Source organism: Glycine soja, chromosome 1 (assembly GCF_004193775.1).
Source record: "Glycine soja cultivar W05 chromosome 1, ASM419377v2, whole genome shotgun sequence".
In the NCBI taxonomy this organism is placed as follows: Eukaryota; Viridiplantae; Streptophyta; class Magnoliopsida; order Fabales; family Fabaceae; genus Glycine; species Glycine soja.
Window position 1 is genome coordinate 52,839,554 of NC_041002.1, and position 23,113 is coordinate 52,862,666.

The 23,113-nt window shown below is 34.5% G+C and overlaps 2 protein-coding genes across 4 annotated transcripts; one reads left to right on the forward strand and one right to left on the reverse strand.

The window, feature by feature from the left end:
* Positions 1–7,691: 7,691 nt before the first annotated feature.
* Positions 7,692–8,162, forward strand: LOC114396123 (uncharacterized mitochondrial protein AtMg00310-like). The gene has a single exon (XM_028358051.1). It carries the CDS (start codon positions 7,692–7,694, stop codon positions 8,160–8,162), a length of 471 nt encoding a protein of 156 aa, XP_028213852.1.
* Positions 8,163–16,950: 8,788 nt separating this feature from the next.
* Positions 16,951–20,605, reverse strand: LOC114421873 (floral homeotic protein APETALA 2-like). 3 transcript variants are annotated; one of them, XM_028387997.1, is made up of 10 exons: positions 19,729–20,605; positions 19,594–19,619; positions 19,396–19,426; positions 19,160–19,247; positions 18,849–18,994; positions 18,686–18,730; positions 18,507–18,580; positions 18,205–18,377; positions 17,621–17,827; positions 16,951–17,476 (listed from the first exon to the last, which is right to left on the reverse strand). In XM_028387997.1, exons 1-10 carry the CDS (start codon positions 20,229–20,231, stop codon positions 17,276–17,278), a joined length of 1,494 nt encoding a protein of 497 aa, XP_028243798.1. In that variant the 5' UTR covers positions 20,232–20,605; the 3' UTR covers positions 16,951–17,275. The 3 variants fall into 3 exon arrangements, with proteins under 3 accessions (XP_028243798.1, XP_028243790.1, XP_028243782.1); XM_028387989.1 differs by having other exon boundaries at positions 18,211–18,377; positions 18,492–18,580; XM_028387981.1 differs by having other exon boundaries at positions 18,492–18,580.
* Between the last annotated feature and the right edge of the window lie 2,508 nt (positions 20,606–23,113).

Below are 23,113 nucleotides of genomic sequence, written 5' to 3' on the forward strand. Positions count from 1 at the left end.
TGCCATAAATTCATTCATGTGTTTTTAAAATATTTATTTAATAAAAGCTCGTTGATCCACCTTGTTATTCGTGCATTCCGTGCCTTGTATTCTTCGAAATGAATAGAATAGTTGTTTTGATTAATCCATTAACTTGATGATTAATATTTAAAGGAAATATTTACATGACAAGGCATAAGAGTATCATATGAACAAAAATTTGCTAACATGAAAATGTAGAAACATTTTCATTAAATAATGGAGGTTAATTTAGCATAAGATTGAACCAAAATAACATAATTAAAACAATAAGAATATCAAATTCATGAAAGTATAATATTTTTTTAACTAATAGAAAAATCAAAAGTACAATTAAAACTAATATTTAATATGTTATGTCTAAGATAAATATAATACTCATCTGGGGAAAATTTTCCCTAGGAGGGAAAAAAGCAAAAAGTATAGGGGGGAAATTAAGACAGGGTGTCATCATGGTACGTGGAATAGATGAGAGTTATTTGAATGAGTGACACCGAAGAGTCATTAGTCATCTCATCGGCCAATAGTACATATGTAATGTACTCTTTTATTATCCATCACGCGCTTAACGATCCTTACACGTTGTTGCTTCTGATAGTCACACCACGATTTTGGAGGACAGAAATGATTCCATCGACATATCCAAACATGTATTAAGGTGGTCACAACTAAGGTTTTGGTTATGTCATTTGCGGGGAACACACTTATTCATCACCTAAGGAAACTAAGTACCTTGCACATATTGTCTTGTTCCCCGGTGAGCATATTCCCTTTGAATTGGAAGAGGACATCTATCAACTTATTCCCTCCCATAACCTAAAAAAAATAAATCCGAAAACCCATGTTCCTTAATTTATTTACATTTAAAACAGCAACGAGCATGTTAGCTTTTTCCTTATTGATTGTGAAATTAAAGCCAGATGGCTACTTCATTATAATAGGGAATGGATCAGGAGCTAGCTCCAATATAATACACTAAAATTAACTAACACACACTTAATTTCTTTGGATTTTGGGGAGAAGGATAAAAGAAGTTTAAAAATCGAAGCAGATAACATTCCTAAATTTCACATCTTGACACGCGAAAGAATTGAGAGACCATATAAGTGTTATCAATCCAATCACGCAAGGGTTTTGACTTTTGAAACCTCAACAGTCCACTGAAAATTCATATTCGTTAGGAACTTATAAATGGGGATGCTAATTGAATAAAGACTTAATAGTTGTTGAGCAAATTAACTTTGTCTATAATTAGAAACTTTATTGATAGCTAATGCAACAATAAATCCTTAATATGTAAGTACAACACGTTTCCTTCTCCTAAGACGAAGCTCACCTGTTCTCTTCTTATTTCACAAGGAAAGTACACTAAAAAAAAAAAATCTATCCTAGCATGATGCTGCTCAAATCTCACATCAAGGAAAGGAAATCAAAACCAGTTACTAGTAAAAATTCATCTATACTTAAATAAGGCTAGCTCTATGGCCTTTAGTGCTTGCCTGGTTGGTGTGTTTTCTCTGTTTCTATTCAGTTTTCTTTCAGGCTAAGAAAAGGCTTTTTCTATTTTTCTCAACATACAGGCTTGCTTTTCCTTTATCCCTAATATTATTGTAAGGAAAATAAAATATTAAAAAAATTTCTTATAAATTTTCTAAATCTCTCATAATCAACTCATTGCTAGCGACTCATTTGTATTTGAGTAATTGTCGTGGAAGTTCTTTAAATATAAATCTTTGAGGCCAACCTTTCATTGTTTTAATAAAAAAAATGACATTTTTTCTATCTATAAAATAATTAATTGAGAAGCGGGATTTAACTTGCACTTCTCTTTAAATTCAATTATATATATATATATATATATATATATATATATATATATATATATATATATATATAAATATTAAAGTAGCATCTATTTCAACACTTATTATGTTAATTATTTATAACTTGTTTCGTATAAAAAATGAACGGAGGTAATGTCTTCTAGTTCTAGCATATAAAGGTTTTGTAAAATAATTGATAGAAGTTAGTAATATAGACTCTTGTGATATTATAAAAGATGAATAAGTGTTTGCGATAACGACAACAAAAAGAAAAAGAGTGGTTGTTGTTTAAAATGGGAACTGGGAAGGGTCAACTGGGATGCATTGTTTGATACGAGAGATACGCCTTTTAGGCTTAGATTATACTCTTGGTATCTTTTTTTCTAAACTTTCCGAGACTGAACTTCATCAATAATGACTATTTTAATGATCAATGATTATTAAAGTTTACTTGTGGTCCCTAATTCGCCCCTATCTTCGTTAGTTAGAATCCAACTACAACTGGGGCCCAAAAAAAAGAAAGAATGTAACAGTGCTGTTTGCACTCTAATTAGCTTATGTTAATTACAATCTTTTGTTCCTTTCAGGGACACATATCTTGTTGAGCAAAAATTAAGAATATTGAAAACTTATAACAAGTTATGATTTTTGTTGTATTTAATAACTTGACATAATGAAAAAACATGAGTTGTATATTACAAATTAGACATAGTTCTCGATGGTTTGAAAATAAATCAAATAAATCTCTGGCTGCTTTCGGTACAGTTTTGTGGGAATGCCTTTTAAAAAAAACTATTTTCTAATTAAGTAAACAGATTCATGTTCAAGAGAACTAATATGTATATATATTTAAAAAAACGTTTTGTTTTACAAAAAAATCTTTTGGAACATAGTTTAATTAATTTCTCATGCTGTGTCTCCCTTGCTCTTTTCAAAGATCATAACGTATTCCACATTTACATAACTAATCTTTTTTTTTTGGTTGACTTACAGTGATTACTATGTGATTTCATCGGGTTATGACTCATGACTAAATAAAATGAATATTGTAGGTTTTTGATACGGATGACACGGGGGTACGAATGACATAGGGGATCTGTAGGAAGTAAGCACCATAAGGTCCAAGAAGAAGGATGCACCTCCAGCTTGCTTAAGGAAGTACGTATAGCATGGTTGGCATCATGCATGGGTACGAAGTAGGCATCATGCACGAAACCACCAAATCACGCCATTTAGATAGCGTAGGATATTATTCTGTTAGGATATTTCATGATTGTGCTTATCTTTCTGTTATTGCTGTCAGGAGTTTGTTCCATAGCAGTTAGCTATGTATATGTATAAGGCGCTTCTCTTCGGGGATAGAAGAAAAAATACAATTAAGTTCTCTCTCTTCTTCACTCTTAGGAGGCTTATCTTGGTCCTCAAATTCCAAGACGTAACATTTGGTGCTTTCATTGAAAGCCCATGGCTGCCATACCAGCTTCAACTACTGCAACCCACACCACCCGCCAAACAAAGCTCTCATGGCTGTCATACCAGCTTCAACTAGCGCAACCCACATCACCCGCCAAACCACCTCTCCTCATTGCTTCCTCCCCACACTACCCTTCATCAGCAACCACCTTTCCTTCCATTTCAGCACACACCTCAAATGGTGGATGTCGAACTTTTTGCAGCTCGCGAGGACCGTCTCGAGACCGCCATGGTCAAACTTGCTGTAGCTCAACTCCGCCTCGAATCCACACTGGATGCCCTTCTTCTAAAACTACCTCCGAGAACCAGCCACCACTACCTACCTTCTTCCTCTGTGCAGTCACCACCGTCGCCCATGCCACCTCCACCGCCCATGCTGACTCCACCTCCACTTCTCGCACTCATACAGTCGCACCCCACACCCTTGCCGACTCCGCTGTCCATGTCGACTCCGTCACCCATGTTGACTCCGCTGCCCATGCCGACTCCACCTCCACTTCCCGCACTCATACAGCCGCGCCCCACACCCTTGTCGGCTCTACTTCCCATTGTGGTCGTTCCCCTCCTTGCTAACAGCAACCCCAACGCGTCCTCTGACCACCGTTGGATCACCATTTTCCAAGTCCGCAAGGAGTACCCCAGCCACTACAAGGAACTCAACCACTCCTTCCTCTTTTATGCTACTATCGACACCACAAAATGCCTCGACTTCCACAACACTAATCTTCATTCACTCATTCCTTCACTCATTTAATTTGGGATCCCGGTTCGAATTTGAAGCCATAGTTTGAAAACCCTACACCTTGAGGACAAGGTGTTTTTGATGGGCTTGGGAATGATACGGATGACACAGGGGGTATGAATGACACAAGGGGTTTGAAGGAAGTAAGCACCACAAGGTCCAAGAGGAAGGATGCACCTCCAGCTTGCTTAAGGAAGTAGGTACAACATGGTTGGCATCATGCATCATGCATGGGTACGAAGTAGGCATCATGTAGGAAACCACCAAATCGCGCCATTTAGATAATGTAGAATATTATGAATATCATTCTGTTAGGATATTCCATGATTGTGCTTATCTTTTTGTTATTGCTGTCGGGATTTTGTTCCCTAGCAGGTAGCTATATATATGTATAAGGCGCTTCTCTTCGGGGATAGAAGAAAAATACAGAAAAGTTCTCTCTCTTCTTCTCTCTTAGGAGGCTTGTCTTGGTCCTCGAATTCCAAGATGTAACAGGTTTTCTTTGTTGGATTTAAGACATGAAAAAAATTCATTTTAAGTTCTAGTCAATTCAAATCAACTCAGGGGAATTTACATTTAAGGAATCAAAATCTCTCATATATATTTATCTTATAACTTGTGGCTCACAGATTTTGAATTTTCTTACCGAATTAATAGTTTTTTTTCTTCTTATTCGACTATTCAATTTAACTTTTTTTTCACTTTTATAATTTTTAGTTATTTTACATATTTCGTGAATCAATGTTATTTAATAATATTCTATTAGTTAAATTAATCTATAAAAAATATGCAAAATTAAAATTTTAAACTCTTTCTTTTTTGTATTTTTTTCGTGGTTAATAAGTTGGCTACCACACAATACCTTACGGGTATACTCTAGTTTTATTTTGGGTCCATACTCGATCAGATAATCTATAGTTATTACTTGAATGGCATTGTTGCGCCATTAAATTAATCAATGTAGTTAAGTTGTTGTGCGTCCTCCTCTGATGCCTCTATTCACTAGAAGTGTCAGGAAATTTGGGCCCTAGAGGTCCACACTTTTGGTCAATAAAGCTTTGCTAGACCCTGTCATAAAATCCTAAGCCCTACTAGTATATACTCTTTTGTACACTTCTTATAACATGTTTTATTATTAATTAAAAATTATAAGAAAAATTCATTAAATATGCATAAAATACATAAATTTTGTGTTTTTTTTATTATTAAATTTCAATTAATGGACATACAATTTTTAATAAATGTATACTTTTTTTTCTCTCAAGTATTATTAGACTGATGTGGTGTCAATATTTCAGTCAGCCCTAAAAGAGTGGAATGCTTTTGACTTTGTGTCATTCTTAGAATTCAAAAGGAGGTTGTTAAGGAGCTAAATGATCTTGATTATAAAGATGAATGTCGTCCATTTTCAACACAAGTAAAAGCAAGAAGGATTGATCTACATGACATGTTTTGGCAACTTGGCAAAAATCTAGGTCCAAGTGGTTGTTGGAAGGTGATACTAATTCTAAGTATTTCCATTCAGTGATCAATTGGAACAGGAAAAAAATGTCCTCAAAGGTCTCTATGTCAACAATTGTTCAGTGGAGGATCCGAAGCAAGTCAAAGATGAAGCAAGAAGTTTCCTCCCATCTAGATTCATAGAATTTGGTGGATTGAGACCTACTTTGGATGGGGTACATTTTCCCTCCATTTCTCAAGAGGAATATGCGTCTCTTATTTCACATTTTTTAGAAGAGGAGATCAAGGAGGCTGTGTGGGATTGTGGAGGATCTAAGAGCCCAAGCCTTGGTGGATTCAATTTTAAATTTACTAAGAGTGTGTTTGGATGAGGGAATTTAAAATTCTAAAAAATTTTAAATTCTAAGAATTTCAAATACTTCAATTGAAATTCTTTTATTTTCAAAATATTGTGTTTGGAAAAAAAATTAAAATTGTGAGGGTGAAAGAAAATGAATGCAAAGAGAAGAAAAGATATGGTTGGTGTGCTTTCAAAGAGAAGAATGATGCAGCATGGGAAGTCGCAGGAGAATCGAGACACGACAACATACATCACCACACCTGACTACAACATTTAGTTAACGGCTCAAGGCACGACTCAGGCCTTCCGCGCGGGCGAATACCTTCGCCGCGTGATGGATAGTGATGGCTGCTCCCCTGACTGGTGGGTGCAGTTCTACGTGTCTCCCTACGCCCACACCCGATTGATGCTCCACGAGCTCAGACGGTGTTTCTTGAAGATGATCATCGACGTGAGGGAAGAGTCGCGAGTTCAAGAATGAGATTTCAGGAACTTTCAGGTGAAAGAAATGATGAAGGTTATAAAGGAAATACACAAACGTTTTAGAAGATTCTTACATCAAGAAGAGAATTTCAATTTCTCACCTTTTAGAAGGAAATTGAAATTCCACATTTTTAGTTGTTTAAAATTCCAAAAATTTAAATTCTTCATAAAAAAACATCCAAACAATGAATTTTAGATTACCGAAATTTAAATTCTCTGATAAATTATTTTCCTCAGTTAAAATTCTCTGTCCAAACTCACTCTAAGGCCTTTTGGTATGTTTTAAAGCATGATGTTGTCAAGTTTCTTCATGAGTTCCATGCAAGTTGCAAGATATCTAAGGGATGCAATCCTTCATTTATAACCTTGATTCCTAAGGTATAGAATCTCCAAGGGCTAGGAGATTTCAAGCCAATTTCTTTGGTGGGATGAATGTATAAAATATTGGCTAAGATCCTGGCTAAGAGGATCAAGGGACCACTGGCAAGAGTTATTAATAAGAGACAGAGTGCCCTTCTATAAGGAAGACACCTTCTTTGCAACGTTTTGATTGTGAATGAACCCCTGGATGATGCTAAAAGAAGGAAGAAGAAGTGCATTGTGTTTAAAGTTGACTATGAAAAGGTGTATGATTATGTGTCTTGGAAGACTAGGGTTGGGTGTGAAATGAGTCTTTTGGATCAAGGAATGCCTCCAATCTACAACCATTTCGGCCCTTGTTAATGATAGCCCTTCAAAGGAGTTCTCCCCTCAAAGAGGCATTAGACAAGAAGGTCATTTGGCTCTGCTGCTCTTCATAGTCGTGGTCGAGGGGTTGAGTGGTTTGACGCGGGAAGTGGTGGCCAAAAACATGTTCAAAGGATTCTCAGTGGGTAAGGAAAGATCACCGGTTGAGCTTTTCCAATATGATGATTATACGATTTTCTTTGGTGAACCAACCATTAGGAATATTATGGTCTTGAAGAGTATGCTAAGATGTTATGAGTTGGCTTTGGGGCTAAAACTGAACTTTTCTAAAAGTTCTTTTAGGGGTGTGGGAGTGAAGCGAAACACTTTAGAATTCTTTGTTAACATTCTTAATTGCATGTTGATGTCCTTTCCATTTGTGTACCTTGGCCTTTCGATGGGAGCAAATCCGAGGTTGGTGGAAACTTGGAAATCTTTGCTCAAAAAGGTCGATAGAAGGTTGGCAAGGTGGAAACATAGGGTGCTTTCTATGGCAGGGAGAGTTTGTCTTATTAATTCAATTCTATCTTCTATCTTTCTCTTCTATGTGTCATTCTTTAAGATGCCATCCAAGGTTATTAAAGAGGTGGTGAGAAAACAAAGAAAGTTCTTGTAGGGGTGTGAGATGGGAAGGAAGAGAATCTCATGGGTGAAATGGTCCAAGGTGTGCTCTCCAAAAATTAATGGCGATCTTGGTGTTAAAGATGTAGGGATTTTTAATGAGACACTCCTTACCAAATGGAAGTGGAGTTGTTTTCACCAACGGAATGACATGTGGGTTAAAATCATAAATTCCAAATATGGAGGATGGGATGCACTTGGAGGTGTGGGAAGCCTTCAGAACCAATCAATTTGGTGGAGAGATATCAAAATGGTGCGTGACGGTGATGATGGTGATAGGTGGTTTGATGTACAGGTGACGTGGAGCCTTGGTGATGGGATGAGAACAAACTTTTGGCATGACAATTGGATGGGTGAAGAGCCACACTTTGTTAGATTTCCTAGAATGTATGTCAATTCCTTGTCCGTGGAGGCTAAAGTGGGTAACTTGGGATATTGGGAAGGTGGTGGGTGCATGGGTCTGGAATTTTACTAGGAGGCATAGATGGTTTGAGTGGGAAATCCAAAGCTTTAACCAATCTGAGCCTAAGATTAATTTGTCTCGGCTGAATCAACAAAGGTGTGATGCATGGTGGTGGAATGCTGAGGCGAATGAGCTTTTTTCTGTAAAATCAGCCCACAAGTTACTACATAATAGAAGGTTTGTCACTTCAATGGATCATGTATTCAACAAAATGGGGGATATCATAGGCTACCATTGAGACTAAACCTAGTTCGTAGAAACATCATCCCATCCCATGGTTGTTGCTTCTGCCATTGCATCGAATCCACTAACCATGCGTTACTCTCATGTATTATTGCTAATAGAATGTGGAGAAAGTGACTTGACATCCTGTCATCGCCCTCGCCTTTCCCTGGGGAGGTATAAGTTCACTTTTTGTTCATCCCATCTTGCATCAAGTACAAAGAGGAATTATGGAGGTGGAGAATTGTTTGGGGTGCAACAATCTAGGCAATTTGGAACCATCGAAATATATGCATTTTCAATGGAGTATGTATGGATTTTGATCTATTATGGGACTCCATATTGTTCACGGCGTGGAGTTGGCTGGCTTCTACAAAATTCTTCGTTTTGGTTTAATCAGTGGGTAATGAATCCTACACTCTGCTTGGTATTTGATGTCATGTTTTCTGGATGAATGAAACTCTCATGGGACGTGATGTTGGGTTTGTGGTAGTGTGATATTTTATCGAAGATAAATATGCATGGTGGTGTATGTTGGTAGTATATGGTGGTGGAATTGATGGGTGCAATGAAAACTTATGGCACATATAGCTTTGATATCCATTTTATGATGCATTTATTTTGGATGGTGGATAGGTGTATTAGTGTGGAGTTAGGGAGGTATAGGGCGACGTGATTGTGTGGGGATAGAAAATGTGTCTTCTTTCATGGCATACATAGAATTTATTCACATTGATTTTAATGTACAGTTAATAAACTTTGTTGGGCTCTGCTGGGGTGGAATCTCAGGGTATGTTTCATGATTAGGTGTATATGTTGGGATACAATTGGCACTCGACTGACTTCTCTCTTATCTACTGCACGATCTGCCGATGGATAGTTTGATGGAATAGGCCATTTTTGTAATATCTGCACTTCTAGTGCATCTTATATATAATATTTTTGCTTACAAAAAAAAAAAACATGTGTTAGGCAACATGTCGGTTGTCATATCATCATTCATTATCACATTAACAAAAATTATAAAAGAAATAATAAAAATTGATGGAGGAATCAATTATGCAATTGGAACTTGAAAACAAAAACAGTGCAAAAACACTGTCTGAAATACTAAAAGTGTAATTAAATTTATGCATTTTAATAACTAATATTTGTTATAAGAAATACTATATTATTTCGATACTCCAAATATATATATATATATATATATATATATATATATATATATATATATATATATATATCATTTTTATATTCTCGCCCCTGGCGACCCAACGTGATTTTTTATTTTTTATTTTCCCTAAGCACAACATGCGTTTTTAAAGAGAAAAAGCACTCAGTGGGCCTACGAATTTGCCGAAGTGATAGGGTGTTGCTAGGTGCACCCAGTATTTTGTTAAAATACTATAATTGTTCCTGCACTTTTTTCATATTTGTGATGGGTGTGTGTGAAGGTGGTCCGTAAATCATACGGATCAACTTGATCCGTAAGGTTGATACGGATCAACTTGATCCGTAAGCCTTTTATGGAACAATATGGATCAACTTAAATAACTTACAGATCAAGGATATTTTTATTATTTCACCTTAAATGCTGAATGCTACCAACACCCTTTGGAAAACCCAAGTTTAACTTGTAAGCATAGGCTTATAAAAGAGCATAAGCCCATGCTTCATCTTCCATTTTTTTTGTTCAGTTGCTGTTGTTTATCATTTCCTATGCTATGAACCATTCTAACATGCCCCGTGAACAATTTTTGGTTCAGAATTACAGGTATTTTTTCATCAAATGTAATTCTATTCAAATTAAAAACTGTCAATAATATAGTAGACTTGACCTTTTAAGCAAAGCTTTTTTAAATTACTTGAGATATTGTTTAACAATAATCAAGGAAAGCTATCGTTGATATATTTGCATTTATATGATATATGTGTATATATTACATATTTATCATCTTTTATAATTAATATTTTAAATAGTTTTACATGTTTTTAATTGAGTTGGATATTTTCATTAAATTTTTATAATTAATTTTAATATTAAAATAAGTTAATCTGTCTGAGATGGACCATTAATTAAAACTAAACTCTACTAGATGTTGGACTAGATGGGTTCCTGAGTAAACTCAAGTCAAAGATTCTTCGATGACTGAGTTTTTCAACAAGACTAAAAAAAGTTGGCTAGTGAGTTAAATTTGTTTAATTTTCTAAATAAACAAACTCAATTACTTTTTAAAAATTGAGTGACTAAAATAAAAGAATTCAATTTATAAATAAAAAAAAAACAAATATTCTTTCGAAAGTTTTTAGAATACGAAGAGTAAATGGACCAGAAAAAGGATAAAAAATGATATAGTCTCAGTAATCCATGAGTAAATTATTGATTTCCTTTCTTTCCAATACAGCAATTCATACGGGTATTCTTATCTCAAATTAGAGGAAATGTAAGAAAGTTGAAATTGCAAAATGAATTTTATGATAATAAAGGAATAACTAAACTATGAGTTGAACCAGAAGGGTTAAGCTAATAGTGAGGGATTTAAAAAGTTATATAAGGTTCTAGGTTTTTTTTTTATTATAGATGAAAGATGTTTTTATTGTAAAATAGTCTAATAATTATTTTAGGGATTAAAAAAACATAAGCTAATTCTATTTAATTAATAAGAAATCAAGAATCACTTTTTTAACAAAGAAAAACTAGTTGATTTTATAAAAAGCTATTAAATTTTTTATTTTAATTATATTTTCGATTTTTGTTTCCAGTTTCTGATTACTTGTAAAAGCAAAAACAAAAACAAAATATATGAATTTTTTTAAAAGTGATTATTTTTTAAAAATATTTTTTTAATGAAAAAACAAAACACCTAGCCTCGATATAATTAATTATTTTAAATTATCTAATTACATACTAATGATCTGAGTTTATCAGTTTATGCAAAAATTTATCTCTTTAATTATCTGTATATCTAGACAGATTTTAAGTAATATCTTCAAATTTTGTGAGGGTGTGGGTGTGTGTTTTTTATCTTTCCAATGGGGCTTCATGGCCGGTTTGGGCCTAGGTAGACTTCGGGGCCTCATTTACATTGATATTCTCTTCGTTGCTAATTTTGGCTGCCGACCTATTCAGCATCTAATGCTATAGGGCCAATAAGATAAGAAAAAAACTGCAAACGTGTTCCTCAAACTTGCAGCAATTAGGCATAAAATCAGTTGAACCCATGCTCACTCAAATTTCAATCTTCCATAGTCCTAACTAAAGGCATACAAAATAAAATTGAGTTGCTCACCCTTACATTCATCATCACGCTTAGCTTAGCAACAAGAATATGGCCGTGACAACCGACACCTTAATTCACAAATTGGTAAATAGTTTGCGTTCGAAAACCAAACTTGTTCCCATAAAAGAAAAACAGTCGAACCCCAATTGAGAATAAACCTCGTGACACATTATTCACCATACAAAAAAATTTGCCACTTTTGGAAAAAGTAGGTTCCCATCTCCCTCCGTTTTTATCTGTCCACTCACCAAGATAAGTGCATGACAAGACAATCGGTTAGAAAACTTAGCATAAGTCTTCCCATTCCCATATTAGAAACTCGTAAGCATCTCTGATTAGCATAGGCACAAATGGAAATATATGCATAACATGTTTGCTCTTGAAATTAAAAAACCACAAACAGTGTTGTTCCTGTTTCACGGTCTCTTTCCTCACTAGCTGGATTCCTAGCTTCACAAGTGTCAAATATCAATGATTGATTTCGAACCTCCGTTCAAATTAGGAGATTTCTTTTTTCCCTCTTCGTGTAGGCACTGATTTTTCTTATTGCCATTATTGGAGAAAGCATTTGCGTAATCTCCGACCTCAAACGGAATGCGATGAGAAATCTTAATCATATAGACATATAGTAACGTAGTCATGTGGCCAATTAAACCTTAACGATTGTAAAAGGAAAAACAAGAGTGATTGAACGGACTGAATTGACTGTGGATGTTGGCTAGCAAAAAATATGATTGTGCTTTGCGTTTTATAATTAAGCCTTACTTGTTAATTGATTCCTAATATTGAATGAATTACTCCTTACAAGAAATTTTCCACTTCCGAATGTTAATATGTTAATCTTCTAGTTTTGCTGGTTGGCAAGGAAATTTACAATGTGGCCAAATGCGGCTAAAATTAATTCACCTCGATCCTCTACAATTATATATAATACCTTAATTTACGTTAGAGATGCGATGCCCTGTAATGATATAAGACCTATATATGCCTACTTAAATTAACCCAAAGTACCATTCCCACGTTCATACCACCTACATGGTTGCATTGCCCACGACACAAACTTTTAACACTGTTGTCTAGGTGACATGATCGATCAATTCATGAGTGCCATAGAATTTTTATAAATATTGAAAAATAATACAAGTACAACAATATAACATTTAATTTTGGTGTACTTCATACGTTACACAAATAATTTTCATAGAATGTTAATCAATTTCGAAGACATTAATGAATAAAAAATATCGAAAATTTTTATATAAAACATGTGATGTTGCGTGTTATCAATACACTTTTGTTGTAATTTTGCTGAGAGTGGAAATTGATTTTGAGCCTTGATTGTCAAATCCCAGTATATTTGATTAAATAGAATTTTTTTACAGTGATCCTAGCAACAAATATATTTTTATTTGTGAGACAATTATAATCAATCATCAATCCATGTGAGACAATTATTTGTGAGACAATTATAATCAATCATCAATCCATATTTTTACAGTGATCCTAGCAACAAATATATTTTTATTTGAAAGAAATTTTTTATCATCTATAATCTTCTTTAACTCAAACAAAATTGTTTTCAATAGAAAATAATCATAATCTAAAAAAAAACATCAGTAGTGGATTCTTTTAAAAAAAGCAGCGCTCTTAACTTGAAGGGATGAATCAAATTAAAGTTTCAATTTAACTATCTTTGATCACGATTTTAGTTAGTAAGATTCATAATTCGATCTAAATTAAAATTTTAATTAGTGGATGAATTTCTTAAAGGATTTAAATTTAATTTTATTCCAGACGAGAAATAAACATTTTAATGTAAACTTGCGCAAAACTGGAATTATGATTTGAAGTTTTATGTCAACATAACTATCGTATATTCATATATACTTGATAGAGATGTCTATTTCTATAAGAAGACAAATGTTATCATAAGATATTTCAAAATACGAAGTGTTTTCTTAATTCAATCTAATAATAATGTTTCATACAGGTTTGATATTCACACGTAAATTAAGAAAATATGTTTTTACAATGATAGATTACAAATGAAATGAAATAATAATACCAACAAGTTATTGAGTTAAACTTGAATATTTTAGGTAAAATTTTAGATTTGAGTCCATTCTTTGTGAATAAAAAAAATGTAATTAACATAGTAGATCTTACTAAGAATAGCAAGTGGAATTTTCTGGATAAGTATACATTTTTTAATTTAGTGGCAAGTGTAGTGGTTCACCTAAATAAATAAGGGTTCAAAAACAAAAGAGGACCATAAAAAAATGAAAAAAAAGTGTTGACAAAGTATATGATATACGAAAATCTCCCCATATCATCACTCAACAAAAAAACACAACCAACAAATCAAATATTTTCACCAAGTTAACAAATCAAATATTTATAAATCTATAATATCTGCACTAACAACTCAAATTTGATTAAATATAAAGTTAATATCAACCAAGACAAAGTCTAATGACAAATTGATTATAAATGATTTTTCTAGTGTATATATAGATAATGTGATATGAGCTAAGAAGTGAAGGAGATTGGAGTGGAGCAAATGCTAGTCTGTGAGAAAAGAGACTGCTCAAGTTGCACATGGGTACAGGATCTAGAACTCAGAATTAAGATACAAATCCACGCTAAAGGCTAGATAGAAAAATGCAAAAGGATGCAGGTGAATACAATATCAAACGCCAAAACATACCAGAAAAGGAAAGTGTATATAATCAACGTTATAGATACAAGGCAGGCAGAGGCAAAGATAAAGGGTAGCACAGTGCAGTAGGTGTAATTAAAATGAGGCTTAGATTAGGAGAAAGAAGTGGCAAGGGCGTCCCAGATAGGGAAACCAAAAGAGTAGTTTGTCTGAGTGAATGATGATAGCGATCTTACAATTGAGGGCACAATGTATTGTGCATGATAGGACCAATGCCTGCCTCCTCACCCAAGTCCCAGTCACCATCACCCTTCCGTATATAACTATATTTGCATAGATTTATTATCATATCAATTGTATTGTAGCATCAAACACAAACTCAAACGCATACCCCACTCGTCACTTATTGTGTAAAAATTAAATAAACGACACAGAAAGATTTCTTGCTTTTGTTAAATAGAAATTAAACTAGTCCCTATATTTTTCCAACCCTTCAAGAAATCCAACATATAGAAACACTCATCTAATCATCCTGATAACAAAAAGCGGTCTAAAACCAATCCTTTTGCTAAATTACTTTTACTCATGTTGATCCTCATTCTTTTACACTATCTCAACAGAGGTTGTCATGCATACTAGGCTAAAATACCCATAAGAAAAATGAGAGGATGGTAGAGAAGTGAATCTATATATGTGGATGTTGCAATGTCCATAGATCCAATGCAATACAACTTTTTTTTTTTGTTTTACTGGTAGAAGTTAATTTATTAATTTTGTTAGAAATATTAGTTTGATTGAAAATATTTAAACCCATAATCTTCCTTTTTTTTCTTCTTTTTTCATTATTTCTTAACTACTGAATCAATCTTATATCTCCTAATGCAAAGCAAAGTAAAAAAGATAGAGATTAGAGAGAGAGCTTAAACCTAATGAGCACTAGCAGTGAATAACATAGTCCCACTTTGTACTCCATTCCCATAATCTTCCTTTTTTTTCTTCTTTTTTCATTATTTCTTAACTACTGAATCAATCTTATATCTCCTAATGCAAAGCAAAGTAAAAAAGATAGAGATTAGAGAGAGAGCTTAAACCTAATGAGCACTAGCAGTGAATAACATAGTCCCACTTTGTACTCCATTCTGCAATTTACTAGCTTTTTTTTCCTTCCATTTAGAATCAAGGCCTGTGGTATCAAATTTTTGGACCACTGAACTTGTTGTCGTTAGCGTCTACCCTGCCTCTCATGGCTTTAATCAAATATTGCCATTTCATAAGCTTACTTGATGTTATGTACTGGCTTCTTTTGGTAGGTGGGCTACAAAAAAAATATCATTGAATTAAGGGCACCTCTTTACACCAACATTGCCGATCCTCGTTTTACGTTCTTTCTTTTTTCCAAATATTCTGGTAGTAACTTGTGAAAGTGAAAAAACTTCAACATGTTCTACCCCCAAAAAACTTCAACGTGTACATTTAAATTCTACGTATGGCATGAATTTGGGCCCACTTTTCCTAAAATATCTACGATGACGCTCGTGATGACGGAATCGCGCATGTTTTTCATTTTTTTTAAGCCATTTACCCGACCAACACAACATCCCATAAACAAATGGGTTGTACGGATGATTATTCTCACATTATTCTAGTATTATTCCAACCAACGAGATAACAAAGTTTTGGATCTGGTTTGTCAAATGAAAGGTGTAATGTAATGCTGCGTATTAAAATTGCAACTAGAGATTATATAATTCAATTTTTAAATACACTCCATCCACTTTGAAGGAAAAACAATTTTTTTAAGTAGCACTCATGTAAGATCCAAACGACAAAAGCTTACTGGCATCAAGTTAATATCGAGTCGCAGGTTCATTAACCATTCAGATGCTGTTTCTGTTCCCTCTCATACTCACAAGTCTAGAATCATTGAACCCAACCACTACACAAACCAATTACTCCTCTGCTCTGTTCCCATAAAGTTACATCCCATAAATAAATGGCCCAACTCCTGTTTCCCCCAGTTAATTAACATTTGTTATTAGTACGCGGTACACTCAATTTTCTTTCTCGTAAAAGTTGAACTGACAAAGGCCTTGACCCCCCCCAAGCAAGTTAGACCCTTTCACCATTTATACCCTTTTGGTCGCTTCCTTCTCTCTCTCTCTCAAGTCTGAATGCATCAGTGTCCTTCTGAAGCTTTAGGCGAACAATGATAGGTCCTTCTCGTCATAATAGCCTTTGTCTGACTGCTTTTGGCCAAGAGAACTGATTCAAAGGACACCATTGATGGAGACTATTCATCACCATCCGGTGATATTTCCGAGACACAAAATAACCCACTTTGCATAAAATGTGTCTAACTTATCGCAAGAGTAAATACTTTTTTTGCTAATTTTTCCTTCCCTCAAGCTAGTAAGACATTAATATTTTGGCTCAACGTTTTATGTGAAGCTAAACAAAACCTGCACTACCCCTAGTATTAGTAAGGAACCAAAGCTAGCATCTTTCCTTTACAAAGTTATCAAGGCCAATCCCGATCCGAGTAGAAATAAGGAACAAATTGACAGCCATGTGCATGTGATGGCAATACATCCCAAATTAAGAAAACGAATATGTGCTGTCATAAATACCACAGCGCAGAAATGCAGTAAATCATAGTTATATAAGATCAGAAACTTTAGTCAGAGCCCAGAATATCTTAGTATCTAGTTAAAGATTTCGTACGTTGGTTAGTTTGACTGGCCTATAACAAGTCCAGAGTGAGTTCCCAATTTGGCTCTCCCTATTCTTTCACCCAATAGTAAAGTTACAGTTATGTATGGGCTTTTCCTAAAGAAGGGGGAGGTTGGACATAACATAAACAATAATCTAAACTGCATTCACTCGTACATACATGCTCACAAAACAAATAGGGGGAGATTATTTTTCAAATGGAAAATGGCATGGTAGAAATAATATCTTGAGGGTCATGAGGGTCTCATGAGAGAGTGGAACCCATTTTTCTGCAGCCAACCTTGGGAGGGTCTAATTTGCTGTGGGAATCCTGATGATGCTGCAGCAGTTGCTAACAAATGTGGAGGCCCGGCTTGTTGCCATTGTTGTTGATCGGACATTGATAACGAAAGATCGCTTCCAATACGGCCTCGGTTGCTGCTGCTGCTAGGAACCTGCATGATCAGAGGGGGAAAAAAGATTAAACTCCACTTGGATGTTGGTTACTAATAAATTTAATGGGCGCTTCCTGAATCATCTTTTGTCCATTTAAATTAAATGCATGACCAAAAACAGAAATTAATTGAAGAGGTACCCACATGAAAACTTGGTTGGTGAAGATGATGTGCGAAATTGTGAGGCATTTGTGGCTCTGCTGGCGACCTATACGGACCATATCTGTGCATTTCTTTAGTGGTTGGGGATTGAAGGTGAGTTTGGCTTAGCAACCTCAAGGTTTCACTCTCACCTTGCCCATAGGCTTCCATGTTGCTTCTACCACATGGTTTTGGAAGTATATTAACCAGCTGAATGAAACATAATGAGGAGTCAAAAGGGGTGTTCATGTAGAATTCAGCAGGAAATTAATTAAAGGAAAAACATGTATTTTTAACTTTACACTATCAATCAAACGTGAACAATTGTACTCTTACATCAGTGAATTGAGTACTCAAATTTTGAAAGACATGGATACCGTCCCTAATTGACTATTTATGAAAATAAAAATCACCCAAAATAAAGACTTAAATCCACATACGCTTAAAAGTTTGAAGATTAAATTCACCAAAGTATAGAGAACCTTATTTATGTTTGATTGAAGGTATAGGAATTAAAAACACATTTTTCCATTAATCATACATAAGAGTGAACTAGCCAATAAATAACGAATTTTAGAAAATATTACATGAACCTTAGGCTTGCTTCCCCCACTCTGCCAATTAGATTCAGGTGGCATATGCTGATCGGTTGCAGAATTTGGGAAGTGATTCCTCGATGATTGACTATTGCTATGTTTAGAGATCAAATTACCCAAACTCAAATCCAAATTGTGATCTGCAGCTACACCTCCTGAGGATTCTGCCATCGAATAATGTATTTAACAATTTACGTCTTGTGAATGAGAATAATAAAATACAAACTTTGATTAGAACATTAGTGAAGACAAAAAAGCTCAGTTCATTCCTTAATTACCAGAATTAAGCTCACCATCATAGATGCTGGGATCAAAATTGGTGACAGCCTCTTTGCCATTGCATTTTATTGCTGCTTTATCATATGCCCTATATACAAAATGTGTCAAAAAAATTAAAAGCCTAGCATACCTCCATATTGTTGACTACTTTCTACAAGATCAAATTGACAAGGTAAACAAAGTAGATAAATACCTTGCAGCTTCAATCTCGGTGTCAAACAAACCCAGATAGACATACCTAGTGAATCAAACCAAATCAAAATATTAATTTAATTTCGTCATGGCATGAACAAACACACACAAGAATGACATGATACATAAAATAGATAAATAATAGAAGATAGATTAGGTCTTACTTTTTGCCCAAAAATTGGCCCATTCGAGCCTCCCATCTTCCACACTTATGCAAAGTTACGCCTCTATATTTGGAGCTTCCTCTGGGAAATCCAGTGCTTTGTCGGCGAAGTACATGCACAAACTCCTCCTTAGTTAAATTGGTCATCTATATTAACACAACATTAATTAGCCAAATCATACCCATTCAAGATTGATAAAATACTAATAGCTAGTGATTAAGAAACTGTAGAAGATAAGGTATCACGCGACTGTTCGAGATAAGATAAATGCCTTTCCACAGATTCTCCCTCCCTCTCTCTTGATGACTCACCTGCTTCAAGTCTTCCTCATAGTCTTCGATGTTGAAGTTGATGTCTGCCTCCACTCCCCGGAATTTAATAGCTGCTCTATCATACGCACTGAGCAATACAGATAAAATAAATACTTTTATTAATCCGAACCTTAAATTTATATGCAAGAAAACGAAATTTTATGTGGATTGGGTTCAAGATGTAGAAAACTTATATTACAAGCTGAACAATAGGAAGAGAGGGAGCAAGTGCTCACCGAGCAGCTGCATGTGCTGTGTCAAATCCACCTGCACAAATTTACCCAGACAAAACCATCTCGTCAGTCATCCCTAAAAATTAGTCTGCCTCCCAATTTGTATCCAAAACAAAACATTATTAAAATAAAACAGCACAAGTGTACAACAACAACAACAACAACTACCACATATGCAATCATCCACATCGTAATACTCACCCAAATATACTTGCTTTCCACAATCCCTGCAGCACCAAGGACAACCACAACCAAAAGAATCAAAATTTAACCGTTGAGAAATTCAATAAAATAAAACTAGTATGTTTTTGTAGTTGAAATTTACACAGCACTAACCATATATGAGATTCCCATCTACCGGTTCTTCTGTAGAAAGTAACTCCTCGATACTGTGAGCTGCGCGAGCGTGGTCCTCGGCGGCTTTTCTTCATCGGCTCCGACACTTTCACTGCTTTTCCGGCGCCGGGTGTTTCCGATTGACAAAATTTGACGCCTACCCAGTGAGCACGTGGGAAGGAGCTTCCGGCCGCGGCGGCGGCAGCGGTGACTGGAAGTTCGGAGTCCTCAACCGGAAAAAACTGATGAGTGACGGGTGGGTGGTCACTGTCATCATGAGCTACAGAGAAGCCGAATATTTTGTTGGTTTTCTTGTTATCCAATGTTCTGCTTCCACCTCTTTCACTGTCTTCTTCTTCCGATCCATCTTCAACGACCACCGCAGAGGAGCTTGAATTGGAAACAGATGCCACCCTCTTGCCTTTATCATCATACAGAGAAGAAGAACAGCCTTCAGACTCGTAGTCCTTTCTCTGATCGGGGGAGTCATTCAGATCCCACATTCTTCAGCTGGCTTATTAGTTCTTACACAAGCATGTAGCTGGGCAGAGAAAAGGGCAAGTAACGAAGCTAGAGTGTTGGTTTGGTGTTTCGAATAAAATAATGGAGGAGTATTGGGAGAAGGAAGGGAAAATCAAACCTAGGACGAGTGTGTGAGAGGGAGAAAGAGAAAGAAGAGGTAGGTGTTGGAAAAAGGTAATAAAGAAGGAGGTGTTCAAAGATCTTTGAATTCGCCTAACTGCCCAATACAGCATAGACGAGGCCAGTTTCAGCAAGCTTAGCCGAAAGCATCCCAGCTTCAACAATCTCTTCTCTCTCTTGCTTTCTTTTTAAATACTACTACAATCGATTTTTGTTTTTGTTTTGCTTCTCATCAAATAATCACCGTACTGTTATTTATTTCCGTTTTTATGTGATTAATTAATAAATAAAAACGCAAGTGGTAAAAATGGGGGGAATAAAAGAAAGGAAAGACCAAAACCGATAATACTAACCAATAAGCATCAAGCATCTCTTTCTTAAAAAACTTTCCCACGTTAACGAAATCGAAAAAGCATCTCCTATCTATCTCGGGTGGCTGTCCTTCTCTCTCATGCAGTAATGGAAATAGACAGCGCGCGCGAGGAGTCCAAAAGAAAGAAAATTACTCGGAATTACCTTTTGTTAGCGTTAATGATGAGTTTAGGAGTGGAGGCAGCTCCATCCATGTCTGTGATGAGTCCAAGCATTTTTATCTTTTTAGGATTATGACTAAGTTTTACCGCGTGGGGGGTCAAAAGAGGAAGGAAAGTAAATAGAGGTGGTGAGGGAGGGCATTTTGGGGAAGAAAGTGGAATATTAATTATTGTTTGAGAGTCGAGAGCACGGCGTAGAGAGAATAATACAAGTAAAAGGAAACTCTTTCCAGAAAAGTCCAATCCAAGAGTACGGGAAGAGGGCCACCTTTGCCTCTTTGGTTCGCCAAGCGCCCAATGCCCTTACGACGCTGTACCTCGTATTTATCAACCTCACTCGCCTCCATCTACGCGTGTTCTCGCAACTCCCACTTATAATATCTTTTTTCTTTCTCTCTTTACAACCACAAAATACTCATTTTCTTATCACAAATTCATTTTTTTAAATATTATTTTTTAACTTTTATAATATTTATGATTTATTTTTAAAAAAATTAATTTATAAAAATTTAGATAATTAGTATTATATCTCTAAAGTCGAATGTCAACTCTTCTTACTATTTTTATTTTTTTTTGTGATTATGCATTTAAAACCGAGGGATTATATATTCTTTCATTTTTTATTGGGTTGATCAACTTAAGGTTAATGATAGAATGATCTAATCCAAATAAAGCATTATTATATAATTCATACCAAACCTAAAAAGCATGATAAATTATACTTTCATACTTTGAATGTTTTTGTCCTAAATTTCTTTTCTTCATGGCATGACTAATGACCAACAAAAGTATCAATCATGAAATCATTATTTTTTTTTTGAAAAAAAACTTGTTGCAATGCTATAGGAGTGATGATTACTTTGGGGGAGGGGATATTATTTATTTTTTAATAAATTGTTAATTTTCTTTTGATATTTGTTGAAGTATAATTACCTTTTCTAAATCTATATTTTTTGCATTTTTTTTTTCTTTTTTCCCTTTAAAACTTTCTTTTCTTTTGATTCTTTTCAAAGAAATGCCCAACTCTTTCCCTGTAACTCTTACATTTTGCTTGTATAAATATCTAACGAAAGGGGGAGTAGAAATACGTAATAAAGGGAGGGGGTGAGGAGTTTGAATAATTTGTATGATTTATTGGTTCAAATTTTATAATAATCATTGTAAATTAAAAAAATATTCAATCGAAGAGATACTAATTTTATTTGTTTTGCCCCTATGAGTTTATAATTAAATTTAATTAATTTTTTTATTGCAATGAAAAAGAAATTTTATTGAAATTAAAACCAAATTGTTATCGCATAAATGAAGGGTATAGAAAATTAATCATACAGATGCTCACAATAAATTATTGATAGATAAAAACGTGAAATCGAAAGAAACACTTCATGTAACAAGAACGTGAAATTAAAGGAAATAATCTTGAAAAGTGAAGTTACACAAGTAAAGGAAGAGCATTAAGGATGTAAAACCTTAGAGGGAAAACAGATTAAGTTAGGTCAAGTTTTGCAAGTTATAAATCTAGCACACCTCTTAGTCACAACACCTTAGTGCGTGTTTGAATAATAATTACGTTAAACGTAATTAACTTTCATTCTAAAGCTAACAGGGGACTTATTTTTACTTTGTTATCTTGAAAAGTGAAAAAAAAACTCGTTAAACGTGATTTTAATGGAAAATCAAACACATTTTTAGTCTTTTTTTTTATAAAAATAATATAAAAGTTATTCGGTCATCATCACATTTAATTAGAACCTATTTTCGCTTTATTCTAATTTCATGCTCTCTCTCCTTCTTTTACGCTCTCTCTTGGCAATTTTCATTAAAAATCAAACAAAACATAGGACACTCTATTTATTTGTCTATTCAATCTCATCTACCCTAAAAACCTTTTGTCATCTATTTTCGTATCAAGGATATGTTTGAATGCAAGTTAGAAGAACTAATGAGAAAAACAAATCTATAAGCCTCTTCTAAGTCCTAATAGACCAACAAGCTACTAACATAAACATGGAAAAAAATATATATTAATATAAGTAGACCACAACTTAGACTAATAATTCACTAGAACTTTAATAAATACTTTATTATTAATTAAATTTTATTTAAAATCATAAATTTTTATATGTCATGCTTCTTATTTAATAAGTCTCTTTTATAAATTTTAATTAATATTCGAGAGTGTTAAAATAAGTGTAATAAAAAATATATAG